This window comes from Lonchura striata, chromosome 7, assembly GCF_050655825.1.
Source record: "Lonchura striata isolate lonStrDom1 chromosome 7, ASM5065582v1, whole genome shotgun sequence".
In the NCBI taxonomy this organism is placed as follows: Eukaryota; Metazoa; Chordata; class Aves; order Passeriformes; family Estrildidae; genus Lonchura; species Lonchura striata.
In genome coordinates this window covers 16,400,295-16,419,056 of record NC_140709.1, presented here as the reverse complement: position 1 = coordinate 16,419,056, position 18,762 = coordinate 16,400,295, and the positions used below count along the sequence as shown (strand labels likewise).

Below are 18,762 nucleotides of genomic sequence, written 5' to 3'. Positions count from 1 at the left end.
CCACAGAAAACTCAGTGTACCAGTACCATGAAAAATCATATAAATTACAAGTCTGACTGGTTTCCTTTGCCCCTTAGATCCTTCAGCAACCCTTCTGACTATAGTGGATGCTGAAGAAAATGCATTTGTGAGCACACACATAAAGGAACATGATCTCATCACCAAGAATGTATGGCTTGGCCTGGATCACAGCTTTAAGGGTAAAAAGTAGCAACAATGAATGAGCATGAATGTCTCATATTGTAAATATAAATGCATAAATCCTCAAATAAGAACAGTTCTGTAGTGTTGGTGGCCTACAGTAACTTCTACTTGAGGCTGGAATCTGTCATTTAACATTTTAAAGCACTTTGGACTTAATTGTAGTTAAATCTCTTCCTGTTGCAGTCAGGGTAATCAGGAGTCCCAGAAATTAATTTTCCCCACCTCTGTTATTGCTGCCTAATGTTTGATGCAAGAGTATCAATTGCTAAAGGTCTAGAGAAGAGGGGTGGCTAAAAGTTGTGTTCATATATACTGCTTTTAATATATGGGATGGCTAGTGAGCCCTTTTATTTACATTGCTAAAAAGAAATCAATAGATTGTGAATGACATTGTGTAGCATTATAGAATGTTTTGGTGATCTAGACTAAGTAATGTTTTTTTATAACAGGAAAGTCCCTGAACTGGCTGGATGGCTCATCAGTTAATTATGTCAACTGGGAGAATAAAACTGCAGAAGCCAATGAAAAATGCAGCGTTATCCTGTCCTCAACTGGCATGTGGTCCAAAGTTGACTGTGCACGTAGTCGAAGCAGAGTGGTTTGTAAAGCTCCTTTAGGTATGGAAGTGTTATTTTAGCAGAGACTTGATTTTGTAGAGACTGTTTTCAGGAATTTCTGGTTTATTGGATAAAGTCTGTGTTGAAATAATGGAATTGCATTTCACAAAAGAACCCGTCAAGTACCTCTGCCTAAGCACAAGTCTTCTGTTGTTATTTAGCCATACAATTACATTCAGAGACAAATTATCTAGGAATTTACTTCTCCTGGCTCTCACTATCCACTCAGTGGGTAAAGAAGAGAACTGAAATGTCCAGAAAGTGTAGAGTAGTTGCTATTGCTTCTTAACACAGGGTATCTGTCATGTGTGAGTTTGTGTAAGTGGAATCAGAAAGAGTTCTGCATGTAAACAGGTGCTGCACATGGTGTTTTCAATCTTGGGGAGGCTTCTGGAAATGTCACCCCGTAGCTCCAGAAAAAGACTTATGCCTTTACTCGCTCATCCTTGACATTGTACAGGAAAGCAAACAGTTAACTGAGCATTAAGCAAGTTCCTGAGAAGCAGTGGAATCTTTCTGATTCTGTATACATTTTCACTGAAGTGGAAATGCAGGAATAGATTAAACTTTGTGCCACTAAGGAAGACCTCAACAAGATCTCTTCAGTCTGAAGGGAGTATAATTACCTTCCCTTCCAAGAGCCTAGGATCCATTAGATTTATGAAGTATACAGACCTCTAAATGAGTGCAGCCTTCGCAAGTAGGTTTTTTTGAACTCCAGAGGTCCCCTCCAACATAAATATTAGTAAATTAACAACAGAATTATCAAAAATAAGCTAATGCATTCCTGCATGAATCCCCATCTAACTTGCCATGTGATGAAGAGTATTAATAGGGAGCAGTGTGCCTTGAGCTAACTGTGCAGTATAACATGTAGCTACCTAAGCATCAAGCCTACAAGAAAGTATTCTTGCCTAAACTCTTAAGTAATAAGTATTCATCTTTTGTTCTGTTTCAGGTTCTAACCATACTGGTGTGGCTGTAGCATTTGCCCTGCTAATCATCTTGGTTTTCATAGCTGGACTGGTATGGTACCTCTACAAAAAGAAGCGTCTTCACTGGAGTGCCTTCTCTTCTGTACGCTATCAAAGAGGGATGAATGATGATGAAACTGATGATATGTTCACAAAAGATAGCTATTGAAAAACTTTCTTCTGATCAATTTAAGCATGAACTTCACTGTGTGAAGCCATAAGAAATGAGCTACTTGATGTTTTATTACTTCTTTTTCGAAAAGCAACAAGGTTATTAATGGGGGCTAAAATTTGTTTATATACAAGTGCAATTTTTATTCAATTTAATGGTAATTCTTTATATTTGGCCTCAGCCTTTAAAGATGCAAGGTGTTTAGAGTTCTATTGTGTTTTTTAATTTATAATATTCTCTCTCTTTACTGGAATTTTCGATGGAACAAATTAATGCCAACAGTACTTCATGAAACATCACTTTAATGAATACACCTAAAATTTACTTCTCCCAATACTCTTATTTATACTAGAATTAAATGCCTCATTTTATAGTTACCAGCCTATAACTTTGAAATATGTCATCTGTCCAAGAAAGAAGATAAAAGATATGTCTAAAGAAAGACTGAGAATATATGGTAAAAAAACTTGTGTACATAAATGCTAAAAATACTTGAGTATTTTTCATAAAACGGAAACTTGATTTTTATATGTGATGTGTCACTGTAGCCTTTCCTATGCACTCCAAAGAATGCTATAAAGGGAAAAAGGGAAGACAGAGTTGTATATATTAATTGCTCAATGATTTTATATATTTTTGTTTTGAAAAAGTCTTTTGACTTTTTTGAATGCACAGTACAAAGAACAGGTGCATTTACTTTTATGAAGGAGGATATGCCAAAGGCCAGATCCATTCTGCATGTAGTGGTGGCATGAGGTGGTAAATAGGAATACATTGGCCTGGTATGCTGAGAAGAGTACTACTGATTTCTCTGAAGCAGCAGAGCAAGGTCACAGTGTTCAACTGCCTTCTTTTCCTGCAGTTTACTTATCTTGATGGCACTTTTCTTTGTTCCTGTTTGCACTATTTTGATAAGGAAGTGTTTATCATTTGTGTTGAGAAGTCCTTGTAGATACACTTTGAATTTGTTAAAACAGCAGCTTGAAAAGGGGCACAGTAAGGGAGCCATTGTGGTAGTTTGCTGATCAAAGTTAGCACTTTTGTTGTTTGTTTTGGTACTTTTGGGCATGGTTGTGAACGTTTGCTTTTCCTGAGGTAAAAATGAAACTACATTGTAGAAAACATAGTTATGATGAAAATAACTCTTATTCTTTCACTTAACCTAGTTTGAGAAGTGCTTGAAATGTTGAAAAATCTGATTCCTGATGTCTTCTAGTTTAGCTTACATGCCTGAGTGCTTTGCCAAATGACTTCTAACTTAATGGACTAAATAAATATGGGTTATTGTCTTTTTATAACTATGGTAATAAGTGGGAGAAAATATTTACAAGTTCTCATGTTTTGAGATTTAATAGTTTTATAGATGTTTGTACTCTGAGCATTTTCAGGTGTGAATCTGAAAGGGAAAGTGGAAATTAGTAGTAAGATCCTGATTCAACACGAAAAGATATATCCTTTTTATTAAAAATTGTATATTTTATTCTTAAAAATGATGTAAATAATTTTTTCAGGCCCCATTTCTCATGTTTGTTTCATCACACCCAAGTTGTCTAATCACTGGCAGTTACTTTTTGGCCTTAGTGCAGGTGAATAATTTACTTAATTTGAAATACACAGGAAGATTATTTGGCAGTATTGTTATTGAAAGAATAAAGTTAAATAAAACACTGAACTGCTTACACTGGTTTTATTTCCATGGAAGCAGTTATCAGAGTTAGAGGTATGGGTCATTAATCACTGGGTGAAAAAGCACAGTGTAGGGGCTGTGATCAAAATTAAAGCCAGTAAGTGTGTGTTACCACAGTAAGAAAACCTTAGAGGTAATACATAATCATTTATGTATTTAAAAATAATGCAAGTAACTCTTTCTGCAGGTGAAAACTTAGTTATACCTAGCTTTTATCAAGCTGCTCCAGGCTTACACGGGGAACATTCCCCTGTGCCTTTTTGTTCTAATCAGGGTGTAGTTCATTAGCACCTCAAGGCTCAGATCAAGGCAGTGTATAAAGGCTCCCTCCATGCCTCTTAAAATACAGGCAAAGTTAAACTACTTCCAGCTAAGTAACACTTCCAATTAAAGCATAAGTTGTAGTCATTTTAAGTGTTGTCCGAGTTCTGAATTCCAGACTCCCAAAATCTCTGACTGCTGGTCAAAGGGCAGAGTTATTTTTAGCTTGCTGGGAGAAACATCCTATTGTGCAAAATGACTAACGAGGTCATCTGCTTCACAAACATTAATCTTAAAACTGAAGATGATGCACAGAGAAAAGGCAGCAGAGAAATGCTTTCCCAGGTCCCAGAGCAATGGAGTTGAGAAGGCATCCTAAAACTCCTTCATCCCAGAGCACAGAGTATCTGCCAGCTGTGGTAGCTTTAGGCAAAAAGTGTACAACTTCAGTTCCTCTTCCTGATTTTGCCCAGGCCTTGGAGACTCTGGTTCATGGAAAGGTTAATCCACATCTGCCTCTACACCAGGCAGCATTTTTATTTTAAAACTGTTTCTGCATCAGTAACTTAATGGACATAGAAATCAACAAGTCTTTATGCATGAGCACCCTTTGGGCTTGATGCTTCTGTTGTACTTCTCAGCATTTTTCCCTTAAACCAAATGCACCATCTGCTTGTTGCTTTGGACATATGTTATATATTTAAACATTTTTGAAAGGATTAAGTAAATTTCATGGCCTGTTAGTGATTTTTTGGTTTTGGTGTGGCTGCAAATAAATGAAGACCAAACATTACAATTTTTGTTGCTAAAAGTTGGAACTACTGTTTGGGCCCTTCATGCATCTGCTGTTGCTGTGTGTATGGAGCACAGTGGGATATATAACACTCAGGTTTCTAAAAGTTAGTAAAATTCATTCCATTGTCAGGAAGTACATAAAGTTCTTACTGACTGAATTGAACATACACTGCACAGTTTTAAAGCAAGACCTGTGAGCAATATTAAAAAACTGAGCTTAGGAAAAACAGATACCTTACTGAAGAGTAATATATAGTTGTCATTCTATTGGACCTTTCCCATTTAGTTCTGGAGTTCTGTGTTGACAGTAGACAAAGTACTAGAGGGAATATTCTGTTAATAGCAAATTAACTTGCAAATGGTGCATAGTATAAATGCCCTTATAAAATACTGCTATCTTGGCTATATTCTTTATGGCTAAACCACAGCAATGGTATTTGCACACTGAAAATTCCTACACACTCTATCATAATATTTGTCAGCAACCAAGATTTTTTTACAGATTTGTGGGGGTAGGGGGGGTTACCAGATGAGGATTTTATGGTGATGACACAGTACTGCAAGACAAACAGTAAGTCCTTATGAATTTTTCTTCACCAATGCAGAAGGGACTATAATTACTATAATTACAAACAGTACAACAGTTCTTTGTTTTACTACTTTTCATCATAAATAGAGTAACTTACTCCAAGGTGACTTTTAAGAAAGTGGATTCCGGCAATACCAAATACTTCAAAATGTGCTTCCTGAATTATACTGGCCTCTTATGCGTTTTCTGCTAGAACAAATGAGAACAGAGATCTTTTTCTGCATGCTGTGTCTTAGGACACTCATACAGACAGTAAGAGTACTGCTTCTGCTTTCTATAAAACTTCTCTTTCCAAATGACATGTATCATGTTCCCTTTTAGGAGACTTTTCAGAGCAGATAATTGTACAAAACCATGGTGCTTACACTTTGTTAAACCTAACAGGCCTTATATGCATATTCGAATTAAATTTACAGAGCAGTCAGTTAAGATGGTTTTCAAGTATGTGTGACTGAATGTCATCACCATTAGCAACTGAACTTTCACTGAAATGTCTTTTTTTCATAAACATAATCTGGGTGTTTGAAGAGCATCTTGTGTTAAATGAGAGTGTGAATTATAAATGGGTGTGGATAATAGGAAGTCGCATTTGCCCACAGCTTGCATTGTAAGCTGCTTTGAGGAAAGAGTGGGTTTCTGAAATTCCATCTTTTGTTTTCTCCTATGGACACCATTGTTCTTTGTACCTCTCCTCTCCCATACCTGCTTTGCAGCACTGACCATGAAGCCACCAGATGGAGAACATGCCACGGCAGACACAAGATCCATGCAGGCAGCCTTACACCACCACAAGCTGCCGGGAAAGGGGACCAGAAAGCGCCACCTCCTCTCCGAGCAGCAGCCACAAGGCTGTAACAGTGCCAAAAGCCCCACAGCACTGCCACAGGCTGCAGGGAAAGGGCTGCAACAGCCACTGTGGACAGCTGGAACGTCCTGTAGCAGCAGGAGACCACAACCTTGGCAGGGTGGGTCTGTCCCACTCTTCTGCAAGCAAGAAAGCTGAGAGCAGACACATGACTTTGGGCCTTGAGAGATTATTAATTCCTTGCCCTGCTGTCTCAGAACCAGCAGGACATCTCCCACTGAGCAAAGGTGTGACAGCCCCAGAGAGAAAAGCAGAAGCTGGAAACAAACCTTCCCCACTGTAGGAGCAAACAGTTTCTACTGACCCCAAACCTTGCTGCTGGGAGGAAGGGCTGTTGTAGCCTCATGCCGATGATGCCTGCTTTTCACGTATGCATTCCCAGTGTTAAGCTCTGAGTAAACCCCTTAACATGGGCACACAATGCCTGTAAGTGAATACAGCCTGTGCAATCCAATAATTTATTAAACTTTCATCTTGTAAAGCCAGTTACAAATTAAAAAAGACAGAAGAAGGAATTCTATAATAGAAATGAGCAAAAGTACAACAAATAGTAGTGGGGGTTATGTTTCAAGTGGGTTCAAGCTGCCTGCAGCAACCCAAGAGCCAGAACACAGAGCTAATGCAGAGTTAGGACATGGATAATCAAGCCTAGTCTGATACATTAGAGATCAAGCCAGTGTATGCAGTGTACACAAAGTGTTGCTTCTCTGGTGGCCTCTCCCATCTGTGACCTGGTCATCTTTTAATTCCTTGTGACAACAAGGAATTAAACAATGCAAACAAGGTGTTAGCAGGCTCCATCAGTGACACTATTTAAGGCAAAACTCCAGTTGAAGGGATGATGCACAGCAGGGGCCACCCTCTTTGGCTGATCATGTAGCAAGTGCACAGTGTGTTCACAAACACTGCAGTGTAGTGAAAGTGAGAGAGGAGCAGGGGTTATGTACAGTATTTCTTGTACTGTCACCCTCAAAACTAGTCTCTGCAACACAGTACTAGTAATATTGGAACAATTTGGTGATGAATTATAATGGAACCTGTTACATACTGACTCCTACTTTTCTATGCAATTTCTGTTTCATAGCTAACAGGCCTTGGCTGCTGCTACTTCAGAAATGGAGACAACCAATTTTAAATGTGGAAGAAGGCCCACATTACATACAACTCTGCAGTTTCATGGGCCTTTGCATTCTGGGATCCCAAGACTAGACAAGGGTCAACACCACCAGGTCTCATTTGTTAACGTAACTAATTTATGATAGGATTGATTTTGAACATTGTTTTAAACAATTAAATCAACTTTCTGAAGTCAAGAGAGAGAAGACGACTTCTTCTTTCATGGAGAAGAAAAAAATTCTGCTTCTTCAAATTGCAGGTAGCTGTAAAAACCTCCAAGAAGAAGTTGTTTTGGCAAAATAGAATTGTTTTCAAGTTCTGCCAAAGACTAAGGACTTAGAGGAGACTGGATAGGGATCTGGGGATTCAGCGATGTGAGCAGTTCTTGTTAAAAGTTGGGGTGGATTAAGGATTTGGCATTTGCTTACTGCAGTAAAGAGGAAGTAAAAATCTTGCCTGTAACAATTTATCTAGGAACCTATTCACTCAGTAGGAAACAGTTCACTCAAGTTCAAGGACCCCAGTCACCTAAAATGCCCCCTAAAGAAAGCAGGATCTCAATACAAGCAAGCTGCTCACCATAAATCTCCAACCTCCATCTAATACATGGAGTTTGCAAAGAGCAGCTCTTCTGGAAATGCTACTAAAACCATCTCCTCTCCTGGGCTGTACAGAACTGCAGTCATTATTTTTTACACAAGAGGTGCTGCCTGCAGTGTGACCTTAGGTCCTGTTTCAGTGGTGCTAGTCTCAGGTGTTTTCTCTTAGACTGAAGTATTTAGCAGTTTAACTGAAAGTGCCACTTTCTACAGTTGTGTACCTGTGAACTTTTACTGGAAGGTAAAGAACCACCTTGGGTGTTTTTATTTGTTTCTTTGTTTAATGCTCTCTCAAGTATGTTTTGACCACTCTGTTGGACTATTTGGTTTCAATGATACAACGGCTTTTTCTTTTTAAGACCAAATCATTAGAACATCCTGAAAAAAAAACCCAAACAAACCCACAGTGATTTGTATTTCAGATTTGTTTGCAAAATAAATAAATATTCTTTCAGCAGACCATACTGTGATCACATGATCCCACATGTCTGCATGTTCAAAATTCTTAAGGAAGCTTAAGTCCTGTCCTGCAGAAGTGATCCTTGTAAATTTTTCTGCCAGTGTGACAGGTGGTAGCGAAAGCAGCAGAGAGAACACTGAGGACGAGGATGCTTCTGACCTTGCTTCTTTAAGGTACATTGTTCATCAAACAAGCAAGGGGAAAAGAAGTTTTAGGTCATTAGTATTTCACAACAGTTGCAACTGTTTAAAGTCTTTGGGCAGAGGTGCAAATCCTATGGTACTGTAGATGTCACTTCAGGTTTTAAATACAGTAGTCAGTTGAATTCTTAAAAAACATCTTTGCTACACTTGTGCTGGCAAGTTGCAAATACCCATGACTAAACTAGTACCAGTTCATCCATATCACCTAGTCCAGATGCTTGCATGGCTGTCCACACTGGTGGCTGATTTGACACTGCAGCGTTTCTTCACTATCATATTGATGTATGCTTTCATGATCTTTATTATCTCGCCCACCTGGGGAGAGAACACAGCAACACAGCATAAGCACTTTGAAAACCTCAGTGCACTGAAGCATACAGGACATTTTGCTGAAAGAGATTCCCCTTCTCCAAAGTCATGACACAATCAATTTTGCATGTTAATACTAAACGTGAACATGACAGTAAAAAGAGAAAGGCTTGACAAGTTTGTGCACTGCTGTAGCAATACTTTAAAATATTTTTAGCTCAAAGAAAAGCAACTTCCATTCTACTAAATCTCCCTTTTTTTAAGTTTGTGAAACTCCCCATTCATCTACTGGAAAGGAATGAAAAAAAACACGTAAAGTGAAGAGGACTCAGAATTGGAAACTCTTGATGCACTGGAACACCAATCAACCTCCTTCACTTTCTAACCAGCCTATTTTTTTTGTTCATCCCTGTATTCAAGAAGAGGTACCATGCCCTTTAGGTTTAAGCTCCCTTTATCTTTTCCCCTGGCTATGTAGTCCATTAGTCAAGAGTTCTGGCACAGAAACCTCTCTATTCCTTGAAGCTTAACTGAAGTGGCTGTGTGCTTTCACGTACCTGGGAGGTTTCAAAGAACATTTCTCTCTCATCCACTGTAATTTTGAAGGTGTTGGGCTGTGGTGCTCCAAAGAAAACAATGTGCTCATACTGGAAAGTTTCTAGTGGTTTAGGATCCCCTCTTTTGTAGACAGACACATTCTCTGTGCTAACACCAAGCCAGAGATCATTGGGGAATCCACCCTCCTTGCACTGCAGAAAGAGAAACACAACCTTTTGCATAAATGCAGTGGAGGATCAAATAATTTTCCATTCAAGAAAAAGCCCTCGTTTTCTAGCTCTTACAGGACATTTCAATTTAATACACAAACCAGGGTACTTGCAGAATCTATGCTGGAGACACTTCTGCGAAGATACGGAAGTGATACAGCTGTGAGTCAAATACTGGTTGAGTAATAAATAATTGGAATAGGGAACGGCTCTCATCAGATTTTCAAGTGACGCAGCAGTCAATATTTCACTTCTTTTTTTACATATAATGCAGTGAGTGCAAGCAAATTCCCATGGTGATCCACCTCTGCAGCAGCAAAACTGACAGAAGTGAACTGTGGCCTCCTACTGTGGCAGGCTGAGCAGTGCTGTACATGCCTCAGTCTGCACCTTCTGTTGTACTGCTGCAGACCAGGATTGCACTTTTTGCTGGCAAGAATAGCAAAGCTTTGTTTTACTTTAACTTTCACTAGCCACTACTTTCTTAAACCCCTCTCTGCTCTCCCATTCCACCATTATTCTACGCAATTATCCCACACAAAGTGGGAATCCATTGTCTCACTTCATTTAGCAGGATGCCCTGCTTTGCTCGCTCTGTGTTCTCTGTGCCGTAACTCTTAGATATTGTGATACAACAGGCTTTCCCTTGACATTACTAAGGCAAAATGTATCCAGTTCCCAAAATTCCCATCTGTTACATACAGCTTTATCTGTTCTCCAGACTGATACCTCTCTTCAACTGTGGTTTAGGAGTTTATTAATCACTCACCTCAACATCAAAGAGGGTTGACCCATAACCTGGCCACTCCTTTACAATGGACATGTATTTCACCATGGCCTGATGCTGAGAGAGCCCCTGCAGCTTGGTCCACTTTTGTGCTATGCTTGCCCGAGCAGCTGAAAGTTCTTCTTTTACCCACATCTCCATCATCTGCTCCTCTTCTACCTTCTGCTTCTTTACAGAGCCTGTCTTGAAGCTGCGCTTCAATGTCCCTTCAAGGAAGCTGGTCCGTCTCCTCTCCAGAGTGTGACTGGTACTGCTGCTGCTCTTTGTTGAGTGCAGTATTTTGGATTTCAGCCTGTTAACTGGGTAGATTCCGTCAAGGGTCCAGCTTATTTTGGAATAATCTCCATGAAGATACTGCAGCCGCAGAGCTGCCAGACGCTGCAGAGTGTCCTCTGGCCCAGGAAAATGACCAGCTATGAGGCTTTCGTGAGCCTACAAACAAAGAGTCCCCCAAACTCGTTAGAAAGCAAAAGCACATTTTATTCACATCTGGGTTCAGGTAGAGATTCCTGTCACATCTGCTGATCCCAGTAGGATAGACATCATTCAGGAGGTCAGAGCAGACATTGCAATAAATATGTCAAAGTCAGCAAGTGGTTGATGTGGGGGGGAACACCCTTTTCTGCAAGCTTGAATAGGACAGACATCTTTGAGGGGCTCCTATCCTGTACAAAAAGTCCTACAATGAGGACCTTTTAGGTCTGGAACAGATGGGAAAGACCAGAATTGAAGCAATTTGGTTTTGTGCTGTATCAGCTACAGCTCCCGTGTGAAGATTATATTCAACACCAGAGTAATATATAATAAATTCAAGATTCTCAACCTCAGTTTCATTACACAAATGCACCTCCCACCTCTTCCTCCTTTACCTCATGTCTCCACCAATCTTCTTGATTCCCTTTGCCTGTTTTTCTGTGAAATCTATTAATGGAGCTTTTTGCACACCCATCTAATGTCTGGGTAACACCTACTCTCCTACTGTAACTTCCCTTTACCAGTTAAAGTTGTGTAGACTTGTCAAGAGGGAGTTTGGTACAGTTGAGGTTCCACAGAGCACCACGTGCTCCTGACTTTTTTAGACATTCTCTAGCTAACAATGCTTGATGCTCATTTCAAGAAAGGAACTATCATCTGAGTGAAGTATCAGTGAATTTCAGTCTTTATGACTGACTGCCATTAACACAGATTAAGTAATTTTCTGCAGCTATGGTTTTCTGAGGCAAGGTCAGTGTTAATTGAAGTAATATGGATGGGACAAATCACACAGCTGGTGCTCCAGTTGATTTAGTTTTTTAGATCCCAGCTGCAAGGCTCTTTCATGCCAGTGTGATCTCTGATCTTGCCAGCATCACTGTACTTTTTTAAGTACAGTGACTTAAAAAAATAACAGACTACTCAGCAGATAAATATTGTCAACTACATTCTCTTTTCCTTTCTCTGCAGTACTCTTCTAGTGCTTCTCTGTTAATCAAAAGAAATTGCCCAAAAAATGTTTCATAGTTAGTTCTGGTAACATCCCAAGGATGTGCTGTTCTTGCAAGCTGATTTGCAGACAGGTAGATTTTTCAGTTTTCTTTATGTTCTGCAAGAAGCTACTTTTAATAATTTTCTTAAATCATTACTCAAATTTCTCTGCCTTCAAAAATTAAAGACCAAGTTTTTTAAAAAATTTACTATTAGTGTTTCATTTTTTCTAAGCCTCTGCTAATTTTTCTTGCTTTTGTTCTAATACTCATCTTCCCTAGAAAATTTCACAGTCTATCTGCTTAGTAGATTCCAGGCAAAAATCCAACACACCAAATTTTTCTGCTACAACCAGAATTCCCATTTGTAATGAAAGGTAAACCAGTTTTCTGTATCCTCTTGTGTGCTTTTGCCACCCTGGAAACCAAATCATTCTCTCAGAGTTAGCTTACCTGCTCAAACATGAAGGCAAATTCCACACCATCTTTGGGAACATTCTCAATATCCAAGAAGCAATAAAGCTTAAAATATAGTTGCCACTGCCCTTCTTCCTCTTCTTCAGAGCCAGCAAGTCTGTAAAATATACAAGAGAATGAGAAGGGGAAAAAACAGTAAGGAGAAGTACCATGGTAATGTAATGTCCACAGTGCAAATCACAATCTGAAAATAACCCTGGATTCTGAAATCCAGCATTACATCCAACTGGGAATTAAAGGTTTCATGAAACATTCTTTTACCTCTCAAACTTGGCCAAGATATCAGCCACAATCACCCGGCTCTCCACAGCACGGTCAACCTGCTGATTATGTTCAAAGAGTGCAAACATATTCCGGCTGTCCTCCATTGCCAGCCCTCGGATCAGCTTTTCCACCACCTGCCAAATCAGGCACAGCACACAGTAGGCATCAGTCCCCCTTTCAAATGAAGAATCAGTACCTCTTCAGGACACCTCTCATTTCATACACCTCCATCACATTTCTCCCTTAATTACTTTATTTTCAGATTAAAGAATTCTAACCCTAAAAGATCATTCCCTGCAATTAAGTCGTGACTTATATTTGATCATCCTTGCTTTTCTTTTCTGAATCTTTTCAGTCTTTGCTACCCTTTTGAGGATGGGGGAATTACAATATAGGCATGTATAGGCAAGCTGTCACAATGACATTTTCAGTTCCTCTAGTAACAATTACACTTTCTGCTCTGTTTAGCATTAATGTTTTCAGAGACATGACTACTGCAACCTGGAATCTTGCTTCTGACCTGCTAATGATTAAGTTTCTGGTAGAATAACCCTCTCAGAAGGATTCCATTATGAACTGGAATTTCTCCTTGTCCAGAAAACTGTGTTTAGCAAGTTTCAGACAAAGGACAAAACACCAGAAGTGTTTTGATTTTGCAACACAATTTTCAAGTGATACTCTACAACCTGGGCACTGGCCTTGTAGAATAAACTGAACTCTGCCCAAAGGTATAGCAAAAGAATTGTTATTAAAAAAAAAAAAAATTGGAAATTAAGGGGAAAAGGGTGTGCCTTCAACAGACCCACTCTCCAGACACAGATGTGCTCACATCTGGTTAATCCTACTAATGCATTACCTCCCCAGCGCTGGTGTGGGAGTTGATGGTTATTTTGCAGGAGCCACCACCATGGCAATACACTGTCGTGGTCATTTCCTCACGGGTAAGAAGAGCCTGTATTTCCTCCTGGGAGGGCACAAACTCCCTCGTCTTTGTTCTCTTCAGGGAATCACTTATGAACTGTGCATACCTATCTATTTCTGAGTCTGGAAAGAGATCTTTTACCCTAATTGTAAAGAGAAGCAAAAAAAACACCCCATTACACAGTGAACAACACATTACCCTAAAAATGAGACTACTGCAAGTAAAGAGTGTGATAGAGATGATGATGTTAAATGCAACCACACAAAAATTAAGCTTATTTCCTAAACCATACAGTCTGCTTTTACTAGTCATTTGAAAGTCACTTCAGTGGCATTTCTCAGCAATGTAGGAAATAAGCAGTTCCAAGTTTCAGGAATTTAGCGACAGGTGAAGACAGCAGAATTGATAATCTCAATTTACAAAACTGTGAATAAAAACTGTGAAATTAAATGTAAACTTTTTTCATTTATTCTTAATGGTTTTGTTTTCTTGTTTTTTTGTTGGGTTATTTTTTTTTTTTTAATGTACTGGCTGTGTTTGAGCTACTTTTACAGTACATTTGAGAATTAAGAGAGAAAGCAGATGCCTGTACACTGTTCTCTTCCATCCGAGATCAGAGGTCTAATTGTAACACTATTTGCAACTCTAGTGATAAAACAATGAAATGGCTCCATGGAGTATCTGCATCTCTTAGACCCAGGCCACAGAGGTAGCTATTTGGCATATTGACCATCATTATAATGGAACAAGGTTACACAGCTGCAGATCAGGCCCAGTGCAGACTGCCTTGTAAAGCTGCATTAGATACTGAAGATGACTTGGGAAGAAAGGTAAATTATTTAGCTCATGAAAATGGGAGGTTAAAACAGATTAAAAATACTAACTGCAAGCATTATATGCTTAGTTAAAGAAATCTTGAAAAATTATAAATTGGATTTACAGTATCTCTACTACTTCATAGTATGCTATTTGCCTGTGCCAGCTGCAAGGTAGGACAGATTTCCATTAGTATGAAAAGTACAGACCTCACCTTTCCTGCAGGTTGATAATTTTTATATATATGTATTAGTAAGCAGCAGGTCATCAGCTGTAAATCCACTGCAACACAGTCTCATGGTATTCTGTTTGAATAACGTACAAAACAGATGGGTGGCAAAGGGGGGGGAAGTCTGGATACACAGAAAAGTTGGTGGTAAGAACTGGGCAAAGGTAGGAGGCCAAAACACCACAGGAAGATGTCTGCACAGCAAGAGGGGGGACATATAACTACAACAGGCAGTGGAAGATCAGCAGAGCAAAAGGAAAAACAAGCTGCAAACCAAAGAGACATTTACCTTCGGAGGTGGAACTTGAGGTAGCGCAGGATCCCTCTGCTGGGCAGGAACGTGCAGCTCATACAGGTCATCAGCTGCCAGTGGTGCAGGTTCCCAGCACTGTTGGGATGTGGCATGTGGTTGGTTTGCTTGATGAGCTGACAGTACACTTCATCACGGAGGGGCTTTAAATCATGGCAGGTCTGCAGGATGCCTTGGATAATGGGTATGGGGTCAGACACTGTCTCGATTTCCTGAAGGGAGTTGAAGATCTTCACTGCTTCATCCTGCAAGCTGCTGTAACCCTTCTCTTGTTGCACTGAGGAACAATCACAAAGATGACAAGAGGTGAGCATCTCCTTCATTTTCTACTGGCCCAGCAGTACTATGGTCAACTGTACTCTGTCATGGAAGAATGGCAACCTCAGCATCAGTGCATATCCTGAACTTCAATTTATACTTGAAGTTCATTAATGCTTCCTCTCCAAATGTTCAAAAGCAGTTTTAATTTGTATTTGCCAACATCTCATTTGTCACCACTCCCAATCCATTTTTGGATATACTGCACAGAAAAGCAGAGTGCTATTTTTAAGGGAAATGAACACTGAAATCTAGTTCAGGCTTCAGTGTCTGCAACCAAAGTAATGGAATGTAGTCTGGCTTGTGCAATTTCAAAATTCTGTGTCGTGCCCGTATTAGCTTTGACCCCTGGGCCAACACAGAACTTAAGCAAATTGCTCTACCACAAATGCATCTTATACCTATTGTTTAGATTTAAAATGCTTAGACCAAACCTTGAGTTTTTTGACCATCTAAATGTCTGCTTTTTGAACTGCTCAGACATGTGTGATACCATTCAGATGCAATCCTGCATTCTCTTTTGCACATCTCTGGGGTTTTAGGTCCTTCTGAATCTCCTGTACAGTCATTGATTCCCCAGTGGCCATGTATTAACTGTACAATACAAAGACACAGCTCTAAAAAGTAAGTTCCACAGTGTGTTTGTTCTGTATTTTTCCTGTTTTTTCAGAATTCATTTTTTCTGTGTTTTTAATCTGCCATGTAATTGGATCCTTGTATTGTGACAGACCTAATTCCTTTCACTTTCTCCATTACAGTGTTCTGGCCCTAAAAACTTAATTTTGAGGCTGAAGAATCCTGCTCTCTATTTAGTCACTTAATTGTAGGCAAGTTCTTCTGTACATCTGATCATCTTAGGGTAGGTTTTTACATGTCCTATGTCTTTGATGAGATGCAGAGGGCAAAAACTGTATCCTGTACTCAAGATGCAGGTGCACAATTCATATACAGCTGCACAAAGACTTTATTTTTCCTTTTCTAAGCTTTCAAAACCTTACATTAGCTGTTTTGTTTCTGTACTCACTAGAGCTGACATTTTCATAAAGCTATGTAAATTGAGTTTCACTTTCCTAAGCACAGCTAGATCACTACCTGTGTGGCAGACTGTTTTTCCCATATACATTACTTTGACTGAAATTAATTGCTTAAAAGATTCTGTGGCTCAGTCACTCCACATGAGACATTCTTCTATACTTCTTCAACAGCTTTCAGTTTTAGTATGTCAAACAGTCCGTAATCATCAACAAATCACTTTGGTTTCTGGTGGTCCATTACTCTAGCTCTTTCATGTTTCTGACACTTTTGAAAAAAGGGTTCATTTAGTCTGGTTTTACAGCAGCTTCTGTAGAAATACTACCCCACTGCCAGCTGCATGATGTAATCCTGTTGTAGTACTTCCACTGGAGCCACCTGCAACCCAGTTGTGACTAAAGGATGACAGGCTGCATGTCCCCTGCATGGATGATGAAACTATCTCCCCCTTTTCCTCTAAGATTCGATGTTCCCATAAGAGGCAGTGAAAATGGAACACAGTGCAGAGAAGAAAGGAAGAGAAAGGGACTGCTCCCTCCCTGAACCCTGTGGGCTACACTGTCCCAAACAGACTTCACCTGCACAGAGGGATCTTACAGGCCCTTTTTGTGGTGCTCAGGCTCCTCAGTGACCCTCAAAATGAGAGTGGATTCTGCCACTTGGGTAAAATACTTACAGTTGATACTGACATCTCCGTACGGTAATGGGAGCAGTGGGGAATGCAAGGGGTGCTGGGTGTATCGCAAGATTGGGTTCCTCCTATACGTCTGTTCCACTACTTCAAGGTTTGTGCTGTTCTCCTGGAAAAAAAAGCAAAAAATCATTATCCTCAAAAAGACACAGTCTTTTGCAGGATGTCCTTACAGATTTAGGTTCAAGCTCAACCACCTTTTCTAAATTTCTGGAGGTGCCATGGGGGACTAAGTGATCAAAGCATAATCTGTATCTAAAATTACCCTGTATATTATTTCTGAAAATTAAACATAAGAATAGCCATGCTACATCATCCCATAGGTCACTAAGCACAGAATCTTGCCTTCAAGCGTGGCTTGCATAATATACGTGGCATGATTCCTCTCCTCTATGTCCTTCAAGCTTTCAACAAGACATGGTTAATACACCTTCTGATCACAGGTCAACCATTTTCAGTGTGTAATGAGCCTGCTCTCAACTTGTCTGGTTGTGCTATATGTGTTTACAGAATGAATAACCAAAATTCTCCATGGTGTTCAAAATCTAGGCTTGTCACTACCATACATACCGGATCACATTCTTCTACATTTTGTCCTAGACTTCTTCCTAACAATACATTAAAATCCATTTGTCCTTGAAGCATTAGCTGAAGTTTTCCACGGTTTTCTACAATCACTCCCAGTTCTTTCTTCCTAAATACAAACTATATAATTGCATCTAGTTTAGAGATCATCACAAACACAATTCTTCTGAAATTTGGTTTGGTGTGTCCAAATTATTTAGGTCTATTTGCCTAAGTTTCTGGCAAGTTTATTCTCAAAAATTACTCCTGTAGTAAAATTTCTGCTATTTTGAAGGATATTACCTTTCCACCCTTTACTCTGATATTTAACCATGATATTTAACCATACAAGCCTAAGGTATGAAGAGAACTTCAGGGTACATCAAAGTCAGATTGCTGGTAGGAATGGAAATTTTTGTATTTGTGTCTGGAGGATGCTTAGGAGCAGAAAGGATGGAGCAGAGATTTTTAAATACTTGATAGTGTAATCCTGCATGCAATTTTTAATTGCACAGAGTTGTAGTAGACTTATGCAGATCAGCTAGCAAGATAAAATTCATGTAATATTTGGGGGTTTTTTTCTGTTGCACAGTTGTGTGAGTTTATTTTTTATCCTTTTTCATTTTCCCCTTAAGACAGTAACCCTGTTTTTTGCCACATTCTCAGCAATGACTGGCTTAGGCCAGTGGTGGTCTGGCTGCTCCCAGCTCATGTGGGAATTTGCAGGATGCCACCTACCCTGATGTCACGAATGAGCTGCTGAGTAGGTGTTTCTATGGGAACTTTGCTGTCAATGACCCCCTGAATGGCAGAGGCCCAGCGCATGGCTTCGTTCAGCAGCTTGGTGTACAGCCTGTAGGAGTGCTTCCGCCCGTGGACTATGATGTTCCAGTAGCCTGTGCAGAAACAAAGGTGGAAACAAAGCTGGAAGGTGAAACTGGCTTCCATATTATGCAGCTGATTAAGGGCTAGCAAATGTGACATCCACCAAGAAGGACCAGAAGGAGACTCTGGGGAACTACAGGTCCATCAGTTCAGCCTTGATACCAGGGAAGGCTAAGGAGCAGATCATCTTGGGTGTCAAATGAGAGCAATGGAACTTGGCAAGGGTCTGGAGCACAAGTCCTGTGTGGACTGTGAGGACTTGTGGCTGAAGGAGCTGGGGGTGTTTAGCTTGGAGAAAATAAGGCTCAAGGGGCACTTATTACTATCTACAACTACCTGAAAGGAGGATGTAACCAGGTGGGGGTCTGTCCCTTCTCCCAAGTAAC

The 18,762-nt window shown here is 39.8% G+C and overlaps 2 protein-coding genes across 4 annotated transcripts in view; one reads left to right on the top strand and one right to left on the bottom strand.

Annotated features, from left to right (window-relative positions):
- LY75 (lymphocyte antigen 75) overlaps positions 1-3,639 on the top strand; it is a 43,094-nt gene extending 39,455 nt beyond the window's left edge. For both annotated transcript variants that reach the window (XM_021526308.2, XM_085585033.1), the window contains 3 exons: positions 78-200; positions 654-821; positions 1,780-3,639. In XM_021526308.2, the coding sequence (XP_021381983.2) occupies positions 78-200; positions 654-821; positions 1,780-1,964 (476 nt within the window). In that variant the 3' untranslated portion in view covers positions 1,965-3,639. The remainder of the gene's footprint in view (positions 1-77; positions 201-653; positions 822-1,779) is intronic.
- Positions 3,640-6,608: 2,969 nt separating this feature from the next.
- The window catches only part of LOC110468366 (unconventional myosin-X), a 58,639-nt gene continuing 46,485 nt past the window's right edge, over positions 6,609-18,762 (bottom strand). For both annotated transcript variants that reach the window (XM_021526276.4, XM_021526278.4), the window contains 9 exons: positions 18,230-18,387; positions 16,913-17,036; positions 14,866-15,163; positions 13,466-13,673; positions 12,607-12,743; positions 12,322-12,442; positions 10,388-10,837; positions 9,409-9,600; positions 6,609-8,857 (listed from right to left, as the gene is read on the bottom strand). In XM_021526276.4, coding sequence (XP_021381951.2) covers positions 8,744-8,857; positions 9,409-9,600; positions 10,388-10,837; positions 12,322-12,442; positions 12,607-12,743; positions 13,466-13,673; positions 14,866-15,163; positions 16,913-17,036; positions 18,230-18,387 — 1,802 coding nt within the window. In that variant the 3' untranslated portion in view covers positions 6,609-8,743. The remainder of the gene's footprint in view (positions 8,858-9,408; positions 9,601-10,387; positions 10,838-12,321; positions 12,443-12,606; positions 12,744-13,465; positions 13,674-14,865; positions 15,164-16,912; positions 17,037-18,229; positions 18,388-18,762) is intronic.